Raw genomic sequence first — 23598 nt, 5'->3', positions numbered from 1 at the left:
CAGCTGAAGTGGGATGCTGCTATAAAAGGCCTGAATTAAAAGGCATCTTGTGGAACTTGCAAAAAGGCAATATCTGAGGTCATCTCTACATGGAAAACTTATAGTTTTGTACTGCTAATTTTCATGCAGAGTGGCCTCGTGTGCATTGAGAAACGAGAGGGTACAATTTTGTCTAAACTTTGCATATGCTATAGGTATACTTAAAAAAAAAATACTATCATTTAAATAGAAATGCATCTCAACCATAGTGGGAAACCTGTGACCAGATGTGCTTTGTGCCTCTCAGTCACTGTGAATGGGCAGCTTGAATGCCCCTCTAGTTTATCTCTAAACTAGGCTTGAACTGGGACAGGGGTGGCGCTGTGGGTTAAACCACAGAGCCTAGGACTTGCCGGTCAGAAGGTCAGCGGTTCGAATCCCTGCGACAGGGTGAGCTCCTGTTGCTCGGTCCCTGCTCCTGCCAACCTAGCAGTTCGAAAGCACGTCAACGTGCAAGTAGATAAATAGGTACCACTCTGGCGGGAAGGTAAATGGCATTTCCGTGCACTGCTCTGGTTCACCAGAAGCGGCTTAGTCATGCTGGCCACATGACCCGGATGCTGTACGCCGGCTCCCTCGGCCTATAAAGCGAGATGAGTGCCGCAACCCCAGAGTCGGCCACGATTGGACCTAATGGTCAGGGGTCCCTTTACCTTTAGGCTTAAACTGGACAGCCCTTCAAATCGAGGGCACTCCTGGAAAAAGAATGGAAGAAGCAGAAATGGAAGGGAATCCTTTTTCCAATTTAAGACAGAAAATCACAGGCAGCAGGAAATGGGATTGGAAGGTATCAAACTGGGAGTGAATCAATGAATATACAAGAAGCAAATAGCTATGGGTTGCTGTTTTAATATATAACCACAACAGAGACTTCTGTATGAAGAAAGATGAAGGCGTTGTTGTTTCTCAACACTGGATGTAAAGTCATTATTATGCTGTACTGGAGGAACACTATGGTTGACATTTACCGATAATAATAATAATTGGAGAACTCCTCTTATACATTTTGTGTGGAAGGGAAGATGAATGAACTTGAGATGTCTGGGTCCAAAGACTGGGAAAATATCACCTAGCAGAAGGAAACAACTGGATACCATCTGTATACTCTGTATTCTCTGAATACAGTCAATGACCATTTTGTGCAGGAGTTCCGTTCCTGGCCCATGTGTCACCAGAGCATGTATTAGTGTGGCCCACCCTGTTCTGCCCTTTTCATGACTTTTTCGTGACATTTTCAGTCACTTCTGGGTACGGCACTGTGTGCGCACGATCATGCATCTTCCAGGCACGCGTTAATCAGTCATTGCCTGTACTTTGAATAATCTTTATATATAAATAACTGATAGGTGCAGAATCCCAAGCCATTTCTCTCTCTCTCTCTCTCTCTCCCCCCCCCTTTTCATTATTTTTATGTTCCTGCTTCTTTTTCTTCTTGTACATACATGAAGATGAGGGTTGTCTGGTAAAGGACCCTGTGTGAGAGGCAGGGAAAGGAAGATCTCCCAGTAGAAGTAGAAAGGGAAGTCCCCAGGTGAGAGCTGGTGTGGTCCACCCCCTTCTGGGTGAGACAAGGGTTAAGAACGACCTTTAAGAGTGAAGTGTTTTCTTCACTCTTTCTTATTTATTTATTATATTAGCTTGGTTTTTTATTGTATTGTCTGATGAAAAGATTCAATAACATTGGGGGGCGGGGGAGAGAATAAAGTAAGACATGCGGTCACCATGACTTCTTCCAAAGATTCAAGGGAATGGCATTTTGGGAGGGTGGTGATAAGTCTCTGTTGGGGATCCTTAGACTCCCCCCTTAAAAACAGAACTACAATTCCCAGAGTTCTTTGGAGAGAGGCAGGGCCATCTTAAGTATATCTGGCGCCGTGGTGCAAATATCCCCCCCCCCACACACACGTTTCCCAGAGTTGCCGACCTTTTTACGGCGCTGTTGGCAGCTTTGCGGGGCTGGAGGAGGCAGGCAGCAGCTGGAGGGTGGCTCCTCTGGCGGGGAAGAGGTGGGCAAGGGCAGCGAGCTGATGCCGGGAGGCACCACACCCAGCCTTCACCTCTTCCCGGGCGCCCTCCAGAACCTGGCGCTTGGGTGCCCCGTGCCATTTGCCTCTATGAGCAAGACGCCCCTGGAGAGAGGCAATAATTATTAGACCAGTTCAGGTCTACAGTTCCATGTTCTTCAATTTTGGGTCCCTGGAGTGTTGGGCTACTACTTTTACCGTTCCCAGGCAGTTTAGCTAAGCTTAGCTTGAAGTGACCTGGATTGGGATGACGGGACTACGACGTTTAGGAAGCTAATCACTTGTCTAGCACCTCAGTCACCTCTCCTGATTCACATGACACAGAGATAGAGCTGGGTGTCATCTGCAGACTGGTGACACTTCACTCCCAAACTCCTGGTGAGAGCTCCCAGCGGCTTCACATAGGTGTTAAAATGGCACAGGGGACAAGATGAGACCCTGAAGGACAGCACAGGGGAGCTACCATTCACGAGGAGCAGAACCACTGAAGTACAATGCCCACAACCCCACCTCACCTCCACGAGATACCCCAGAAGGATGCCGTGGTCAACAGTATCAAAAGCAGGGCTGAACTCTCCCAATCTCTCTTTAACTGATGTCATCAACCAGGAAGACCAAGGCAGTTTCAGTACCATGACCAAGTTGGAAGCCAGACTCAAATGCATCCAAATATCCAGTCTCCTCCAAGCATGCCTGAAGCTGGACCTCCGCTGACTTCACAAGCACTTGATGTGCACCTGATCTGGTATAAACATCCTACAAAGCTATGATTCTGTTGAAGAGAGCGCATTGTTTCTATGAGTGAAGTACTACAGTGATACCTCGGGATGCGAACGGGATCCATTCTGGAGCCCCGTTCACATCCCAAATGGAACACAAGATGTGACGGCATGTCTGCGGGTCACGTTTCACCTCTTTCGCGCATGCACGTGATGGTTTTTTTGAGCATCTGCACATGCGCGAGCGGTGAAACCTGGAAGTAACCCGCTCCATTACTTCCGGGTTGCCATGGAGTGCAACTTGAACGCGCTGAACCCGAAGCACGTTCAGCTCGCAGTATGACTGATAAAATTTAACAAGAGCATTTATTACTAGCCTTGGAAGACTAGACAAGTTCCGCATTGGTAAGTTTCCATGCAGCAGGGACCGCTCATCACATGAATGGTCGTATGAAGCCTTTAAATAATGCAAAATTGCATTTCATTCAAAATCAGCACCATCTCTCTGCCCGCAAGCTTCCAGTTTTGAGCCTTCAACCCAGACCAGCTTCTCAGACACACATTTAAAATGACAGGTGTACAATTGCCTCAATGGCACTAGAGGGTGCCAAAGGTATCCAGAGCTTATAAGAAGTTTGCTTTGAATCCTGACTGCACCTAATGAGAACCTAGGGGCCATTTTTAATGATGCGGCAGGTTAAGTTAAAGGGGGAAGCATTTCCATTTCCAGCTCTCCCTATTTCTTGGCTCTTGTACAAGGCAGAGAAGGGAGGGAATACCAATGCATTTGACCAGACAAGGCATTTAAAAAGGAAATGAATCAGAGCTCCACATTTTAAAAAGGTGAAGCTGAAGGAGACTTGAGATTTAAAAAAAAAAAATCACTTGCAAGTTGTACTTGTGGAATTTTATTCCGTTACCTACTTAACATCAAACAGTTCAGTGGCATTCTAGATATGTGGCTTCTCTTCTGGGATCTCATGCCCAGGCCCCGTACTTTTCTTTGCCGGAAGAAACACATTTGCTGAGGGTTGCCATACATCAGGATTTTCCCGGATGTTACGTACTGAAGTTCTCACTCTGGGCCAGCAGGGGGATACTGTAGATAGTTATGCAAATGAAGGATCGAAAGTGACGTTCAGTGATTGGATAGTTTTAGAAAGTTGCTACAGTTACGTTGTACTGGAGCTCTATATAAGCAGGCTGGCTGAACCCTTCGGTTCAGTTCTGTTCTGGCCTCTGAATAAACAAGAGCTGTTTGAAGAATCGCTGTGTCGTCTGATATGTGCACCCACAACTTAACACCGGACATAGTTGGCAATTGGCCGTCGGAAGATGTGTCTGGGCGGAAATAGCTGAAACGTCCAGGAAAATCCGGACATCTGGCAACCCACGTCGGTAGTGTCATTTTGGGCGATTTCCCTTAAAAATAGTTCACAAACTTCCTTTTCTCCCCAAGATTTTGCAAAGAAAGCTCAACAACTTTTCTCTCCAGATTTTCACTTTCTGAAATATAGCAACCCTACATTTGCTACAAAGTAAAACTGAACATTCTTCCAGATGACCTCTTCTCTGGCCATTCGTCCAAATTTGCATTCAAAGATGGAACTGTGTCCAATCTTTCTTGAGTGTTCATTCGGATTTATTTGCTATTCATCTCAATTTGCTTGTGAGGCGCTTATGTCTTCCCATCAATACTTTATCCATGCATCCTTTTCTGTGCATTTCCACATCTCTTAACAAAATGCAAAATGTCCATTTTATTTTATTTTTAAAAGGGGGGATTTGTTGCACTAGGGTGACGGAAGACTTTGAGCAAACCGATCATTTCCGGCCTATGCTTGATGTCAGCATCGCCCTAGAGCCAGTGCGCCAACTGGACTCATGCACCTCAACCCCAACTGGGCTAGGCGAGCTGGGTAGCACCGCCAGAGACCTCCTTCTCACAGGAACAGGTCACAGTGCTGTGGACTCACAGCTTAGAGCTGGGAGCACCGGATTCACTGTCTCAATAATACAGTCGTTGCGCAGCAGAGTTTTGCAGAGTCTTGCAGAGTATAAACCACTCGGAGAGCAGCTCTGTAAAATATCTTCCTTTTATTCTGTAACTACAACTATGATACAAAACTATATACAGAGCTGAATATTCTAAGCATAAATCAATGCTACACTGAGTCTGCAGCTGCTCTTAGCAGCAATCTTATCTCTAGGATCTCTAACACTCTCACTCTCTCCGATACACTGACTGACTGACTCTCTCTCACACACACAGATATGTTGCTGGGCAGAATAAGTAAATAGGCAGGACACACCTCCTCTTCTCTGTGGAGAGTCGGCAGAGACCATCAGGAGATGGTCAGGAGATTCTTGGGTATGGGAGGGGTGAAATATCCTCACTTGAAGCCATCGAACAAAATAGTCGCAGTCTCAAGGAACCCTGAGAAGGGAATCCCCTGCCCCATTGCAGCAGGTGAATCGCTCCTTGATTTAACTTCTCCAGAAGTTACTGATCACTAAATAGCCTGATTATACTAAAAGATGTTATACAGCTGCCAATCGCCACATGCATTCCTTTTTACAGACCCAAGATCAGACAGACACAAAATGTCTTTTTAATGCTTTGTTCACTCTGATGTTCATTAATACAATTCTTATGAGCAACATTTCACCTCAATGCACATGGCCTATTCTCATCATGATCATCATCATCATTTTATTTGTATCCACAGTTAAAACAATGCGCAAGGCGGCTTACAATATGAAGATATTTACATAACTACAAACATAGCAAAGTAGTCATAAAAATAAATAAAACACATTAAAAACTACATAACCAAACTGAACAATTTCCACATAAAAATAAAGATACAATAAGTTAATATCAGTAAAAAGGTAAAGGGACCTCTGACCATTAGGTCCAGTCGTGACCGACTCTGGGGTTGTGGCGCTCATCTCGCTTTATTGGCCGAGGGAGCCAGTGTACAGCTTCCGGGTCATGTGGCCAGCATGACTAAGCCACATCTGGCAAACCAGAGCAGCGCACGGCAGCGCCGTTTACCTTCCCGCTGGAGCGATACCTATTTATCTACTTGCGCTTTGGCGTGCTTTCAAACTGCTAGGTTGGCAGGAGCAGGGACCCAACAACGGGAGCTCACCCCATTGCGGGGATTTGAACCGCTGACCTTCTGATCAACAAGTCCTAGGCTCTGTGGTTTAACCCACAGTGCCACCTGCGTCCCTAATATCCGTAATATCAGTTAATATCTAATGGTATACCACCTTCAACAAGTTGGCATGCTGCCCTGGCAAGCCAATTTGCAAGACTCTTGCCAAGCCAGGAGCTCCTGCTGTCCAGTAAGGCGTAGTCTTGTTCCAGGTGTTGTGTATATCCTTATCATTTTCATTTGACTTATCTCAAAATTCCTTGCCCAGGTGGGTCCCATTATGGCTGCATCTCCCAAGCTTGGGTGCCCAGATGCTGTTTGACTACAATTCCCATCATCCCTGACCACTGAGCCTGTGAGCTAGGCATGATGGGAGTAGTAGTCCAATACAATCTGGGGTGCCAAGGTTGGGAAAGGCTTATGGCATGGAAGAGGCTCATGACCAACTTGTGTCTTTCTAGTATTCCCTGCCTTTTTGGCCCTATTATGTTATGACTGTTATCATCAGGGGGGTTTAGGCTAGGTGTTCACCAGTATGCGGATGATACCCAGCTCTACCTCTCATTTAAATCGGAACCAGTGAAGGCTGTGAATGTCCTGTGTGAGCATGTTGAGGCAGTTGGAGGATGGATTGGTGGCTACAAGATTGAGGTTGAAACCCAACAAGACAGAAGTACTATTTCTGGGGGACAGGGGGTGGGCAGGTGTGGGGGATTCCCTGGTCCTGAATGGGGTAACTGTGCTCCTAAAGGACTAGCTCAGGTTTCCTCAACCTCGGCCCTCCAGATGTTTGGAGACTACAATTCCCATCATCCCTGACCACTGGTCCTGCTAGCTAGGGATCATGGGAGTTGTAGGCCAAAAACCTCTGGAGGGCTGAGGTTGAGGAAGCCTAGACTAGCTGTATAGCCTAGGAGTCATTCTGGGCTCATAGCTGTCTATGGAGGCACAGGTTCAGGGCAGCTGTCTACCAACTTCATTTGGTATGCCAGCTGAGACCCTACCTGCCTGCACACTGTCTCGCCAGAGGGGTACATGCTCTAATTATCTCCCGCTTGGACAACTGTAATGTGCTCTATGTGGGGCTACCTGTGAAGGTAGCCCAGAAACTACAACTAATCCAAAATGCAGCAGCTAGATAGGTGACTGGGAGTGGACACTGGGACCATGTAACACCAGTCCTAAAGGATCTTCACTGGCTCTCAGTACATTTCAAAGTACAATTCAAAGTGTTGGTATTGACTTTTAATGCCCTAAATGGCCTCAGCCCACCATACCTGAAGGAGCATCTCTACCCCCATCACTCAACCTGGACACTGAGGTCACCTTCCAAGGGTCTCTGGTGGTTCCCTCACTGTGAGAAGTGAAGCTATAGGGAACCAGGCAGAGGGGGCCTTCTCAGTAGTGGCGTCCTCCCTGTGGAACACTCTCCCAGTAGATGTTAAGGAGATGAGCAACTATATAAACTTTAGAAGACATCTGAAGGCAGTCCTGTATAGGAGCACTTTTTAATGTGTAATGTTTTATTATGTTTTTATACCTCAGCTTGAGGTATCTTAGCTATTACAACATCTAAATTCTTCTCCCCTGTATTTATAGTTCTCTATTTCTTAAATAACCTAACAATATTTCTATCAGCTATTTAAGCTTTCCTCACAACATTTGTCCAGTATTGTTTATCCCATAGGACTGCTAAATAAACATATTTGGAGTTCTTCTAAGGTTTTCCCCAACAAGACACAAAACATCAAAAAGGTATCAGGTGGTACAAATGACCATGGCACTGTTAATTTATTTATCTAATATTTTATTATGCTTTTGCACATTAGAGGAGTTTTGAATTAAAACCAGTTACAACATACAGTATAAAAAATACTTTTTCTCTCAGTGACATTAAAAATGAGCATGTACACACATGTCGGAACTGCCAGGTTTCTGCAGCTCAGATGGTGTGCTAGTCAAGAGTAAATGGACATAAAACTTCTGAGAGATGAAAAACTGCCACAACAAGCAAGACAAGCTGTGAGAGAAACAATTTCTTTGAGATTTAATAGCAGCACCATAATCAATAGCTTGAAATACTCATAAGCTGGAGAGGAAAGACAGCAGGTCAAACCAGCAAGGCTAAAAAAAAAAAAAGCGATGAGAGATGTGCAGGCAGAGGAAGAATAGATCCCTGAAGCTTTTTCCAAGATAATTTCTCCAAGATAATATGCCTGGAATCCTGTAAAATGAAGTTGGAATTAGTGCTATCATGTTCAGAAAAAAAAACCCTAAAGCCAATGAGCTGAATGGTAAGGAAAGCTTGAAGCTTTCCATGTTTGAGATGTGAAAAGTATATAATACCCTTTCTAGTCAAAGGACAGCAGAAGAAACATATAATTCAAAATGTATTTCATACTAAATATAAGGTACAAAAGTACAGTGGTACCTTGGGTTACAACCATAACCCGTTACAGTGGTCCGGTTGTAAACCAAAACAGATTGTAACCCAAAGCACGCTTTCGCCAATGGGGCCTCCAAAAAATGGGCTGTAATAATAATAATAATAATAATAATAATAATAATAATAATAATTGTAATACAAAAAATGGACACACACTTCTGTGTTTGACATGGTTGTAATCCAAAATGGTTACAAACCAAGGTACAGTGGTACCTTGGGTTACATACGCTTCAGGTTACAGACTCCGCTAACCCAGAAATAGTACCTCGGGTTAAGAACTTTGCTTCAGGATGAGAACAGAAATTGTGCTTCGGCGGTGCAGCGGAAGCAGGAGGCCCCATTAGCTAAAATGGTGCTTCAGGTTAAGAACAGTTTCAGGTTAAGAACGGACCTTCAGAACAAATTACGGTAAGTTCTTAACCCGAGGTACCACTGTACCACTGTACCCGTATTGGTCCAAAGTCTATTGTTGAAAAAAGTAAAAAGAACGAACTCCAAAATGTACAGTTGATCAACAGCAATGTATGCTTCCTCTGTCTGATAAATGAAAACTCTGGCAGTGTGTCCATTTTAAGACCTGGGCTTCTCCTTCTCTGCATCCTTGAACCCTCCTGGCTGTTAAGGCTCATTCACAGTCGTTTAACCACATTGGTAAACAAACCTGGATACATATGCTATAATGTTATTGTTTTAGTTAAATAAATTGTTTAAACTGTTATTAAGGAAATTATGATTTTTCTCCTTCCAATAAAGTACAGCAGAAAAGCTGTCCAAATAATAAACAATAACTTATCTGTTATTGTTTATGTATCTGTCTATGTATTTCTGATAGCATAGTCAAATCAGCAATTTTGATATAACTGTAAAAACTACTCCAAAAAACTATTATTCCAAAAATGTAGCCTTCAGCTAATTGAAAATATTCAGAGGATGCCAGCAAGGTTGAACCTTTCTGTAAAATTGATTTAAATCAAGTCTTACTGATTAGTGATTTAAATAAAATCCACCCTGACTAAAGTATCTCTGGCACCCAACTTTTGCTTAAAAACTTCCAAGGAAAGAGAGCCCACAACTTCCCAAGAGAGCGCATTCTATTGCTGAACAGCTCTTATTGTCAGAAAGTTCTTGATTATTAGTCGGAATCTCCTGTCTTGTAACTTGAAGCCATTGGTTCGACTCCAACCCTCCGAAGCAGGAGAAAGCAAGCTTGCTCCATCCCCCATGTGGCAGCCCTTCAGATATTTGAAGATGACTATCCTATCTCCTCTCAGTCTCCTCGTCTCTAAGCTAAGCATACCCAGTTCCCTCAACCATCCCTTATCAAGTCTCCATTTCCAGACCCTTGGCCATCTTGGTTGCCCTCCTCTGTGGCTTTATGATGGCGTCCGGCACATTCTGCTGCGCCACACTGCGCTCCTGTGCCTAGCTCTCTCTCAGCTTCCGTTTCAGCAGAGACTGTTGCAGTGTGTGGGTAATAAACCAGGCTGTACGCAGGCTTGTTGCTTATCTCCAACAGTCTTTAATTGTGTAGCAAAACATCTTAAATAATCCCGGCGAAATAGCACACATCTTTCGCCCCTCGGTCAAAACCGAAAGAAAACTCACACACAGAGAACATTCCCATATGTGAACATAATCACGCCTCAGAATGTGAGACGTCACTCAGAACTGTTTAATCCTGTAAGTTCTGATTCTCTTCACATCCTCTGCACACCTTCCCGCTTGTCAATATCCTCCTTAAATAGTGGTGCCCAGAACAGAACACGGGATTCCAGGTGTGGTCTGAACAAGGCAGAACAGAGCAGGCCTATTATTCCCCTTGATCCAGGAGTGTTGCATTCCCCGATTGCTGCCCGGGACATTCACCCACTGGAGCCTGTATTTGGCTACTGGGCGAGGACCGCAGCATCAGAGAGTGGCCTCTCCGACATGGGTTTTCTGCGGATTGAGGCCTTTTCCAATTCAGCAGCAAACACTGAGTTTACGGGACAAATAGAAGAAGTCACGGGACAATCGTAAGTGTGGATAAACTGTATGAGTCCCTGCATACAGGGCAATATTGTTGGCAACAAGTGTAGGCCTGCAGGCCCATACAGCGATGCCGTATACCTGTAAGAACACCTCTCATTCACATACCTGGAGGCAAGCTGCCTATCTATCTATCTATCTATCTATCTATCTATCTATCTATCTGAGAAATTCAGGCAGCCAACATAATGTTTTAATAGAAATCTAGCTCCATTTTGAGAGGAGGAAAAAAAACAACCCACTTACCCTCTGTAGTTTGGGTTCCGTAGATCAATTTTTACTGGAAATATTCAGGCTGTTATAAAAAATCATATATTAGTACATTCTTATGCTGTTGCACAACAGCTAGTTACAAAGGGCGTAAGGGGATCAAAGTTGCAAGGAAACAATACGGAAGAGGTCAAAGTACTACAGAGTAAAATATGCATGTGTGCTAATACTGGATGCCCCTGAATCAGCACAGGTGAATTGGGGTGTATGGTTTTAAAGGAGTGCAGAGATCTGGAAGGCATGACCGAAACCTGGTGGAATGGGGAGAACCAATGGATCACGGTTATCTCTGGATGCAAACTGCACAGGAGAGCCAGGGAAGGGTGTGCAACAAAGAGGACATGGAATCTAACAAGCTAGAAATCCCAGAAAGGGCAAACACTGCCACAAAATTACTCTGGGTGGCAATACTGAGATCCAAGAGTAATTCAGTACAGTGGTTGTATCCTCATCCCCCACGACTAAAATCCCCAGAGTGATCTTTAAATGGATGATGAAATGAAGGAGTCACACAAAGGAGAAGTGTTGCAGTGTCTTCACTTAACTTCGCATGCTCCAGTCACAACTAAGAGGCAAAATGTTATGTACTGAAGTTCTCACCCTGGGCTAGCAGGGGGATACTGTAGATAGTTTTCACTCACGTCCACATATGCAAATAGGAGTTCTCACCCTGGGCCAGCAGGGGGATACTGTAGATAGTTTTCACTCAGGTCCACATATGCAAATAGGGGATTGAAAGTGACGTTCAGTGATTGGATAGTTACAGAAAATGGTTACTGTTGTGTTGTAGCGGAGCTCTATATAAGCAGGCTGGCTGAACCCTTCAAGTTCAGTTCTGTTCTGGCCTGTGAATAAACAAGAGCTGTTTGAAGAATCGCTGTGTCATCTGATATGTTCACCCACAACTTAACACTGGTGACGAAGGTGGGATCGATGGACAACAGAGCACAGCCAGATGAGGCCACCCTCTGAGCAGAGCTGAATCACTGAGCTGAAACACAGAAATCACTGAACGTCACTTACAATCCCTTATTTGCATATGTGGACCTGAGTGAAAACTATCTACAGTATCCCCCTGCTGGCCCAGGGTGAGAACTTCAGTACATAACACAAAATTTCTAGATACCCTAAATAAAGGTGCCCTAGAACAATAGGCCGTGAAACCAAGCAGAGGGCCAGAAACCCTTGATTTAAGATTAAGTGGCATTCAGGACCTGGCAAGAAATGGAAGATATTGTTCAACCAAGTAGGAGCAGTGACTACAGCGCTATCAAATTTAGCATGCCCAAACTCTGCTTAATAACCTCCAAGGAGGGAGATTCCATCCTAGGATACATTTTGCAAGAGTTCTCTGCGCAATTTGGTGCCTGCCTCTAAAAGCAAGTCCTGCCGCAGCTGGAGGAGAAGAGGCTGGAGAAAGAACCGGGAGTGGAACAAGTTGACGCAGCGAAGCAGACTTTGTAAAGAAGAATAAAATCAGACAAAGCTGCTGCTACTTGGTGGCTTTTCTCGCCCATCCTGGTTCTGCTTAGACAACCTCCAGACATTCCGCTGCCTTTCTGGTCCGATGATCTCCCCAAACACTAATTTTTACCATCTAAACACTACTATATACATCTAGGATTGTGTTCACTCGTCTCTGTGATTTTATTACGCCATGAGTGGTTTTTTTTTAATTGTCTCCTAATACACTGCAAAAAAACCCCTTTTATCTAAAATTCTCCAGTATCTGGTGCTTATACTTGTTCTTTCCTTCCTGCAGCGGTGATACTGAAATGACAACTCAACAGCTTTCAATCCGCAGGGATAGCAAAGTCAATCCCATTGCTGACAATGCTGTAAGGTCAGTTAAACCTGCAGTCTGCCTGCTGATTCCTCCAATCTCTGAGCAGAAAGTTTGCAGTCAGTTAACCCTCAGTGTTCAAGTGTGTGCATTCCTTTATACCAGGGGTGGGCAACCTAAGGCCCGGGGGCCAGATCCGGCCCAATCACCTTCTCAATCCAGCCCGCAGATGGTCCGGGAATCAGTGTGTTTTTACATGAGTAGAATGTTTCCTTTTATTTAAAATGCATCTCTGGGTTATTTGTGGGGCATAGGAATTCATTCATCCCCCCCCAAAAAAAATATAGTCCGGCCCACCACATGGTCTGAGGGCCGGCCCACGGCTGAAAGGTTGCTGACCCCTGCTTTATACCTTCCTTTAAAACAAAATACAGTGGCAGAATCCGAGACCAGGGGAAAGAGACGGCGGAAGAAGATTGGAAGAAATTTAAAATTTATCTTAAGAAATATTGTAAAATTAATGAGTGTTAAAATGTTGTGGTTATAGAAAGTAAGCGACTACAGCTGTAAAAGATTAAGTAAAAGAAAAGAAAAGGAAAAATTGGATAAAATTAAGGGGGAGGATTTGCTGAAATAAATTTGGGAATTGGAATGCAGAAAGGGGAGGTATGGGGAAGTCGGTGAAGTAAGTTTTAAGAAAAAAAGGATTCAAAACTATACGTGTCTGTTTGTTTTTGTGTGTGTATGTTTGTATTGTGTATATTGTGTATTGTGTGTGTTTTTATAATTTGTGAAAATCCAATAAATATTTTCTTTAAAAAATTAAATAAAACAAAATACAGTGGTCACTTGGGTTGCGAACGTGATCCATGCGGGATGCACGTTCGCAACCCGCACCGTTCGCAACCTGCAGCTGCACGTCTGCACACACGCGGGTTGCGATTCGGCGCTTCTGCGCATGCGCAACCGCTGAAACCCGGAAGTAACCCGTTCCAGTACTTCCGGGTTTCGGTGGTCCATAACAAAAAAAAACCCAACCTGAAGCGTCTGTAACCCGAGGTATGACTTCAGAAACGAACAATTTCTCCACAAGCCATTTCAAGCATGCTACAGGAAAAACAGGAGCCACTTCAGTCATGAAGATAATCTTCTTTGGGGCTCGAAGGTAAGACAGTGAGGTGGAAAGACATGCTTCTGAGCAAATGTACCTCTAAGATCGACGGGGATGCAGCAGGGCATGTTTGGAATAAAGACAAAACACTTTATTTGGAGCTGTGTGCAGGCCTGGTGTCAGCAGTAGGTACGCCGAGGCAAATGCCAGGGTGCGGACAGGACCCATCAAGGTCACAACTATTAGGGGGATCAGTGCCCCCTTTCCCCTATTTCTCAGTCCTCAGAGAATTGGACACCTGCATTTTAGTTCTTCTGCCCCCCCCAACAGCCTGTACTACTTGGAGCAGGTGAAAATAGCAGAAGCTGCGATAGTAGAGCACCAAATGTTCCCCCCTTAAACAACTTCTAAACATTTTATATTTAGAGGTTGAACAGACTGTATTGCTTGCCATGCTTATATATGAGCTATTATTTCTGCCTCCGCAGATAAACACATTTTCTCAAGATCCCTTTCTGTTGTGGTATACAGAAGGAGTGATAAAACAGAACATTCAAGGCAATCTAAACTCTGCAGAAGTGGGCAGCTGTCATTTTGTGTTTAGATAAGCTTGTTTTAAGTCCCGATTCCTTTCTCCTCGAAAGCGATTGTTGAATTTATATTCATCAGCCTGGCTCCATGCCCACACCAGACAGTGAACATTACTAACACAGGCTATTCAGGTAGCGTGACTTTTTTAAAACACCTCACTGTTTTTCTTCTTCAGGATTTTGAAATATGAGGTTTGTTACTTACCCAGCTGTCAGCAATAAAAGGCATATTCCCAAGACATCCAGATTGGTACACGCCACCTGGCTGACTATTGTTTTGTAGTCTGTCCAGAAAGTCATTATTCACCCTTAGAAATAAGGAAATGAACATTAACAGAATCTTGCAAAAGGCAGAGATTATGAAATTGAATTCAGTACAGAAATTTGCTTTGCTTCTCATGACAACAGCCAATTGTGCAGGTAACTTTTGAGCCTGAAGACTATATTCGATTGAAACCCACAGTTTCCTCATTTTGCAAAGCTACCTATGACTATAATGGCAACTTTTTACAATATGGCTCTTGATAAGTAAAGGTAAAGGGACCCCTGACCATTAGGTCCAGTCGTGACCAACTCTGGGGTTGCGGCGCTCATCTTGTTCTATAGGCCGAGGGAGCTGGCGTACAGCTTCCGGGTCATGTGGCCAGCATGACTAAGCCGCTTCTGGCGAACCAGAGCAGCACATGGAAATGCCGTTTACCTTCCCGCCGGAGTGGTACCTATTTATCTACTTGCACTTTGACGTGCTTTCGAACTGCTAGGTTGGCAGGAGCAGGGACTGAGCAACGGGAGCTCACCCCGTCGCGGGGATTTGAACCGCTGACCTTCTGATCGGCAAGTCCTAGGCGCTGTGGTTTAACCCACAGCGCCACCCACGTCCCTTGGCTCTTGATACTCATTAACCAACCTTGCTTTTTTATCAGCGCAGAACCTGATTTTTAAAAATCCAGTGGTATGCTGTAATACAAGGAAGTGCTTGAGTTAGTCGCATGAATTCTCTTAACTTAAGTGGAAAACAAAAGATTAAATACATGAAGTCTCCTTCGGAGTCAAGAAATGTAGCTGGGAGGGACCCATTATATTTGTTTAGAATAAAAGTGATGGGCATTTTTGGGCAATGCATTCCACCAGATTTCCTACACACTTCACATGAGACACAGCAAAAGGCTTGGAAGCTTTGGTATGGGGAAAAGATTAATGCAGCTTATTCAGAAGATTTTAAAACAACAACATTTATATCCTGTTCTTTGGTCCACAAAGCACTCCTGTGCTCTACAGAACTATAACCAATTGTCATATTATATGAAGCATACATAAAAACTGCCATCTGAATTCAAACCTAAAAAACGTTTCACACGACAAGTCACAGGCTTCCTTCCACTCATTTTACCTCCTCTGCTCATTCTGATGCGCTTTCATTCTTATTCTCTCCTCTTCCCTTTTCTTAAGTTCCAACAATTCAGCCTGACAATAAAAAGCAAAAAAACTGTGAGTTAACATTTAACAGTCATGCAGAACACGCAATAGGCAATTATCCTGTGATAATAAACTAGCATTATACTTCACTATCAAAGGCCCTGCCAAGCCACACCAACACAACCGGTTCCACTATTGTCAAGTTATCACTGGTACGCAAATTAGTGTTCTCAACCGTCACAGAAGCATTGGCAAGGGTCTCCTTGGAAGGAGGGAATCCTCCAATGCTTCAGGCACATTAAAAACTTTAGGGGAAACAGTTGTAATTCTATGGTATGTGTTATGTACTGAAGTTCTCACCCTGGGCCAGCAGGGGGATACTGTAGATAGTTATGCAAATAAGGGATCGAAAGTGACGTTCAATGATTGGATAGTTTTAGAAAGTTGTTACAGTTACATTGTACTGGAGCTCTATATAAGCAGGCTGACTGAACCCTTCAGTTCAGTTCTGTTCTGGCCTGTGAATAAACAAGAGCTGTTTGAAGAATCGCTGTGTCGTCTGATACGTTCACCCACAACTTAACAGTATGGAACTCTGCACTTGTCCTCCAGTACAAGAAGTAATCACCTCTGGATTTCAAAAATGTGGTAAAAGTATACAAGTTGATGTTTTCTCCCAGAAGCAAAACTAGACCTACATGGCAGTGTTAAATGTGCAACACTAACCACATTTCTTTTTTCTTTTTTAAAAAGCTTGGCAGATAATACCTTTAGGATTGTAGGCTTGCCTGGCACCTTCATTACATATCTTTAGGAGCCGGGCGAAAACATTCCTCTATAACCAGGCCTTTGGCTAATTAACATTCTATAGCCTTATAAATTTGTTTGTGGGAGGCGGCCGTTATTAGCTTGTTTTTGTTTCGTTATGTATTCTGTGTTCTCATTTTGTATTTCTCTGCAATCTTCAGAGGATGGGTGGTATACAAATTTAATTAACAAATTAAAAACATAATAGTTTTTAATTAGAGGACATCCCCCAATTTGTGTTTATGTACGTAATGATATGGTGTTTTTTTCTGTAGATGTGTGCTTTTTCGTTTTTGTTTAGTTTAGTTTCCTTTGGTTTTTTTGTGTGGTTTTTTTTCCCCTTTTCCTTTTCTGTTTTGTTTTTTTTCCCCTATATGTTCCGGGGAATTTTGTTTGTATAGTATTATTTTGGATTCAATGTTTGTAATTTTTGTTATGATTCTGCATTGAAAATAAAAAAAATTCTTAAAAAATAATAATAGAGGACATCCCCAAGATGTCCTCTAAACAGTGTTTGAAACTTGCTCCACAAGGATCCTTCGAAATTATCCCTGATACCTCACTGTTTGCAAACCTCTCCAACCAGGTTCACACCTGCAATTCAGGAGACTATTTTCCTGCATTTAATGAAGTGGACTCCACAAAATCCACTAAAACTTATGCCATCATAAATTTGTTCATTTTTAAGACACCATGGGCAAAACAAGGGAACAGCTGTAGAATAAGCTATGGAAAAAGCTTGTTCTATGATTGCTGCTGCTCTTCACCTTTCTTCGCTGCTCTTCCTTCATCTGCTGAAGTTTCCTGTTTTCTTCTTCCCTTTGCATTTGCTTGTATGACTGGCTCCTGGTCTGTTGCAAAGTAAATCATGTGCAAAAAAGATATACATTAATAACTATCTAGAATTTAGACCTTGACACCGTGTTTATGTAATTTGCAGGCCTTATGGTTTTCAAAACAGAAAGGGCAATCCACACTTGCTAAACAAAAGAAATTCACACAAAGCAGTTACCCAGGCGGTAGGCTGGAGGTTATGGTGGTTCATTGGACAAGGTGTTCTGTTGAATGGGCTTGCATCCAATCTGTGCAACAATTCAGTGTTTTTTCTGTAAGATGGATACAAATATGGCCGTCAGAGCTTTCAGGGTGTTAGGAACAGCATTTTATCAGACCCTGGATTGTAGCTAGATCTGCAAGAGGACCAAGAAACAGCAAGCAGAACTAAAGATCAGAAAGAGTCCAGAAAGTAAGATGCCAAAGAAAATAGCCGATTACAAAAGAGAACTGCTTACTTAGCTGTCAGCAAGGTGTTTTATTATTATTTATTAAAGTTGTATATCACCCATCAATCTCAGGGCAGTTCACAACATAAAATTACAATATAGTCTGTTCCTTGTTCTTTCTATCCCTGCCATGTAGAAACCACTCTGATTTCTCAACCCAAATCTCTCTTCTCCAGCTAACTTCTTTCACGCCGAGCTGGTCTGCATGTAACACTAAGCCAAACCATGGTTTAGCATGACCACACCGGAGTTCTGCTCTTCCCGCAGTCCTGCTGCTGCTGCATAGCTATGAGCTAAACCAAAGTTTGGCTTAGCAGGCCATTTGAAGCCAGCCTCATGGTTTGTTTCACTTTAGACAAACCATAAGCTGCAACCAAGATTTGTTCTCGAGTTTATAGCCAAACAACCACACACCTGCTTTTGGATTACATGCTGAAGCAGAAGAACCCATTGGACACTGAGTAAAGTCCTGTTCTCCATTATCTCCACTCTGCCATTCAGCAGGCAGTAGTTTCCACTTGTCTCAAAACAAGTCCATTCATTTTGTCCAACAGCCTGAAAATTCTCACAGGTTCTCCCACCTTCCCATTTCTGTGATCCATCTAAACAGTCTGTTCTATTTTAAGTTACCTCTAAAAAGAGGTCAAGGACAGCTTGAATTCAAGCTATCATTAGCCATACTAAAACATGTGGAACCACGTATCCGAGGTGTTTTTCCATCTTGGATATAGCAGAAGCAAAATTATATTCCTCACACTCAACCACAGAAAACATGGGATGTGCAGCAGCAAATGTTTCATCCAAAACCTGCTCATCTAAAGTTAGTTAAAGTTGTGGCAGACTAAGCTGGATGGCTTTCCTGTTGCTCAGTCACAAGAGAAATAAAAAATGAATTTTTATATCATCCTTGAATTATATTCCAAGGGCAATTTTCAGAAAGATGGCCATAACTAAAATGAATACAAAAATATGGGGTGGTATTCAATTTAGTCAACCGATTCAAATTTATAGACATAACTGAGTTGAATACCACCCAAAATTAACTAAATGCTGCAAAAGAGGTGCAATGAAAACTGCAGTATTTGGAAGACAGAATCTGGGGGACTATGCATAAAACATTGCGCACAAAGGCTTAAAGGCATGCAATGGTTACAAGACAAAATAATAATAATAATAATAATAATAATAATAATAATAATAGTAATATTTTTTTATTTATACCCCGTCCTCCCCAGCCAAGGCCGGGCTCAGAGCAGCTTACAAGCAATAATAAAAACAAGTTGAATGATTACAACTTAAAAACAAAATTAAAATAGAACATTAAAATATTAAAATGTAGCCTCATTTGACTTTTGCTTGTTAGCTATCAAGTTCCTGAAAATGAATTGGGAAGCAATGCAACACAGAGGGCTTCTTTTTCTGACCATGCTCAGGTAGCTCCAGTTTGGGGGGAGAACAAATCTCAGCAAGAACATCTACATGAAACAGCTGAGTGAAGTCATTTAGAGATCTAGGCTGAGATGTCTCCAGTTTACCAATGAGATTCTGCTCTCTCATTTTCATCATATCCTAGGGAGATGGCAGAATTGTTGAATCATTGTCAGAACAATGTCCTGCTTTCATTTCTTATAAGGGATGTGTTAAGTTGTGGGTGAACATATCAGACGACACAGCGATTCTTCAAACAGCTCTTCTTTATTCACAGGCCAGAACAGAACTGAACTGAAGGGTTCAGCCAACCTGCTTATATAGAGCTCCACTAGAACGCAACAGTAACCATTTTCTGTAACTAGCCAATCACTGAACGTCACTTTCAATCCCTTATTTGCATATGTGGACCTGAGTGAAAACTATCTACAGTATCCGCCTGCTGACCCAGGGCGAGAACTTCAGTACATAACAGGATGCTTTTTAAAAAAACTTAATATTTTGATTTTCTCTAAACCCCCAAAATAATTCATCTGGCCCTTCACAGAACCTGAAGATGGAGATCAAGTCACTAAACTTGATCAGTGCCCAACACTCATTTCTCTCTCCCCTCAAGAGTGGAACGAATACACAGAGAGATAGAATTTTGATAAACGGTGCAAGTATCTGGTAATCTAACCTTATTTTCCTTGATAGCAAGTAGGCAGAAAAAGATCAATAGAAAATTTCACGGCATCATCTTATTTCAGTTCTCATTAACTTTTCCAATCAGCTTTTTTTTTATTGCCAATACCTTAATGTTATTTCACGTCTCTTTCTTGGCTGGTAGACTTGGCTTCTCTGCCTGCCTACCTTCTTTTTACACTAACCTATTAGTGTGTTGCTGGAGGCAATTTCAGGCATCAAGATTTCATTTATTATTTTGAAACAGTTGACATAAATCCCATAGCGCATAGGAAATTACAGCCATGAAGTGTATATTGCAGGGGTTTTGACTCATGCAAGCCATCTGTGTGGGCAATCTGCTTCTACATTTTCAGCCAGCTTGAATGGGCAGATTAATGGGTACAATTAGAAAGCGCCCTCACAGGCATTCAAACTGCCTTCATTAGGATGCTCAAGAGGTTGCCTACAGGAGCCTAGTTTTCTGCTGGTTAGCCATCAATACTTGACCATGCCCATATGGGCAAAAACAAAACTGGGCATAGCAGCAAGCAGACCTAGTTAGAAAGCTTTAGAGTGCTGACACAATGAGAGGGCTTCAGGGGAGGAAATGGGTTTTCAGCCGTTTAGCAACAGCCACAAAGCAGCGAGATCGGCAATGGCTCCATTCCTCCTCAGCAGTGCTAGTTCTCCAGAAAAAGAGGTGCCAGAAGTCACCACGGACTCCTCCCTCATTCTCTTAGAATGGCAATGGCACCCACCTGAGAGGTGCTGGAGCTGAGCTCCTGCGAACTCCGGCTGAAACCCCCCCCCCCTGCTCCTAAGGCATTCCTATTTGGAATCGTAAGTAATCAATTCTACGACACGGAATAGTTACGTGGATAGACAATTTTAAAAGGTCTCCATTGGCAAGGTTCATATCCTACATTTGAAGACACCAGACCCTTGCGACATTTTGGCAAAGTTCTACTAAAACCAGATGGTCAGCAGAATATTAAACATACACAGCAGCTGTATTCAACTCTGCCTCCTGCCATCCTGCAAGAGACAGCTTGACCACCACATCTAGTACCTCTGAAAAGGACCTCTGCCATACAAGGGAAACAAGCTGATATTTCCATTTGCAGTGGATTCACACTCTTGACTGTAGTGGGGAGGCTTTAAATAATGACAATAAATGGTCAGACAAAGTACCGTATTTTTCGCTCTATAAGATGCACCAGACCATAAGACGCACCTAGTTTTTGGAGGAGGAAAACAAGAAAAAATATATTCTGAAACCCAGAAGCCAGAACAGCAAGAGGGATCGCTGTGCAGTGAAAGCAGCAATCCCTCTTGCTGTTCTGGCTTCTGGGATAGCTGTGCAGCCTGCATTTGCTCCATAAGACGCACACACAGTTCCCCTTACTTTTTAGGAGGGAAAAGTGTGTCTTATAGAGTGAAAAATACGGTAGCTAAAAAGTTTGGAGTTCAAGATCTACGCTGAGCAATCAAAGAGGCTCTGCACAGCTGTAGGTTGCACTGCTGAGAGTAAAACAGGGTTAATCCTCAGTTGCTATCCAACTAGACACTTCCCCTAGTGCAAGGAGTTTGAGCTGTGCAATGGAACTGGCCTGCATTCTCCTCTCCACACATGCCCCTGAATTTTTCTATTGGAAAATGACTGAGAAAGGACTAAATTTAATAAATGCAGAAACTTGTTTCCAATGAGGAAGCTAAACACTCTCTGTATAGTCACTGCTCTTAGGGAACAAGATTTTAAGGTGTTCTATAGAGGACACCTTGGGACGCGGGTGGCGCTGTGGGCTAAAGCCTCAACGCCTAGGGCTTGCCGATCGAAAGGTCGGCGGTTCGAATCCCCGCGGCGGGGTGCGCTCCCGCTGCTCGGTCCCAGCGCCTGCCCACCTAGCAGTTCGAAAGCACCCCCGGGGGCAAGTAGATAAATAGGTACCGCTTACCAGCGGGAAGGTAAACGGCGTTCCGTGTGCGGCTCTGGCTCGCCAGAGCAGCGTTGTCACGCTGGCCACGTGACCCGGAAGTGTCTGCGGACAGCGCTGGCCCCCGGCCAATAGATGTGAGATGGGCGCACAAACCCCAGAGTCTGTCAAGACTGGCCCGTTCGGGCAGGGGTACCTTTACCTTTATAGAGGACACCTTACACCTATTAAAATTACACAAATGCAACCCCCAACATTTCCAGATTTATTGTGATATTGCCAAGAACCGGAGGCAAATGATTTTTGTGGACAGCGGAGTTACTGAAAAATTCAAGTCCTTTGGCAACATGGTTTCATAATTAAAGATGCAATTTACTGCCAACACCCTTTGGGAGCCCATTTGGAATACTCAAAAGAGGTCACCTGTGAATCTATCAGGCTTGTGTCTCTTAATCATCCAAACCTCTTTGCAAAAAGACAGAATTTTCAATAACTCCAGCAGACATGAAAATCATCTGCCCTTGGTTCTTAGTCTGATTCCTACAAATATGGAGAACTGTTTATTTGCTGTAGCTAAAATAGAAATTTACAGTGAATGAAAAAACTGCTCCATCTAATGGGATGAGAATCTGTTTTAATATTAGAACAATTCTCAAACGTTCCCTTTGATTTTATTACCCTAATGGGACAGTCATATTATTAAAATTAAGTTTGATTCATGTTTATAATTAGACAGATTTTTATTTTTGTTTATGGAGTTCTTAACTTCAATCATCAGCTTTTATTTGCTAGTAATAGGTTTGATAATTCTGAGTAATGAATGGCATTTTATATTCAGAGACAGGTCCTGGATGGTTATTCTGTTGTAGCAGTCTCTGATTATATATTTATATTCTATAACTCTTCTCTTCTGAATATTTCCCAATATTTTTTTAAAAAATGTTTCGGTAGTGCAGTAATTTTTAAAACGTGTAATTTATTCCATAAGCTGGATACAGTTCAAAAATTTAGAACCTGTTTTAGTGTCAGAAGAAATAACCTTGAAAATAATAAGCTAAAACATATTCCGACCTGTTCAGGGACTGTAGATGAACCACCCCAAGGATCTGTCAATGACCTTATCTTTCTTATCTTACTAGAAAAATGCAGTACTGCACTCTGTCCATCATAAACTTCAAGGACCCTTTTATCTACTTCCAAGATTCTGCAAGAGGACATAGCTACCTTTCCGATGCCTTGTGTTAGTTTGCAACTATTTATTTATAGCAGGGGATGCTGAGAATCAGATCCTGTAAAATTAATCTAAGCCTTGAAAAGCACATAGAACTGAAAGAGGAAGCAGGAAAGAATGTCGCTCTTCCAACTTCCCCCTTCCGCTCTATTAAAAAGCTAACCATCTTCCCCACCTCATCATCAAGGGACCAGGGAACAGATGTGGGGTCAGAGCCTTCATAGGAACTGGGCAAGACCTCAGGTGCCATTGTGTCGACAGGAACCATATGGTGATCATGCTTTATAGAAGCTAGCCTACCCTGAAGGAGAACAGTAGGTCACACATTCACTGCGCCGAGTGAAATGTCATGTAACAAGGAAAAGGGGACAGGACTATTCAACTATAGCATAGGAGCCTGAATCCAAAAGGACACTGCCAGAACTGAAGGATATTTTTATTAAGAAACCAGAAGCATTTTTACTTGGCATTGTAGGAGATGATATAAAAATAAAGGACTGTAAATTATTTGTATATGCAATGACGGCAGCAAGAATATCACTGGCACAAAATTGGAAACAAGAAGAATGGAGGATGAAACTTATGGACTATGCAGAATTAGATAAATTAACAGGAAGAATTCAAAATCTGCGGGACCAGAGATTCACAGACGACTGGCA

General features: G+C 42.9%; 1 protein-coding gene across 4 annotated transcripts in view; it reads right to left on the bottom strand.

Moving 5' to 3' along the window:
- Window positions 1–7736: 7736 nt before the first annotated feature.
- The window catches only part of EPSTI1 (epithelial stromal interaction 1), a 38175-nt gene continuing 22313 nt past the window's right edge, over window positions 7737–23598 (bottom strand). For 3 of the 4 annotated variants that reach the window (XM_082234627.1, XM_082234630.1, XM_082234629.1), the window contains 6 exons: window positions 17410–17503; window positions 17165–17248; window positions 15565–15638; window positions 14380–14482; window positions 10667–10715; window positions 7737–8170 (listed from right to left, as the gene is read on the bottom strand). In XM_082234627.1, coding sequence (XP_082090753.1) covers window positions 10698–10715; window positions 14380–14482; window positions 15565–15638; window positions 17165–17248; window positions 17410–17503 — 373 coding nt within the window. In that variant the 3' untranslated portion in view covers window positions 7737–8170; window positions 10667–10697. The remainder of the gene's footprint in view (window positions 8171–10666; window positions 10716–14379; window positions 14483–15564; window positions 15639–17164; window positions 17249–17409; window positions 17504–23598) is intronic. The other variant, XM_082234628.1, reaches the window with a different exon arrangement.

This window comes from Podarcis vaucheri (genome assembly GCF_965113315.1).
Source record: "Podarcis vaucheri genome assembly, chromosome: 8".
Lineage (NCBI taxonomy): Eukaryota > Metazoa > Chordata > Lepidosauria > Squamata > Lacertidae > Podarcis > Podarcis vaucheri.
This window is presented reverse-complemented; position numbering and strand designations above follow the sequence as displayed.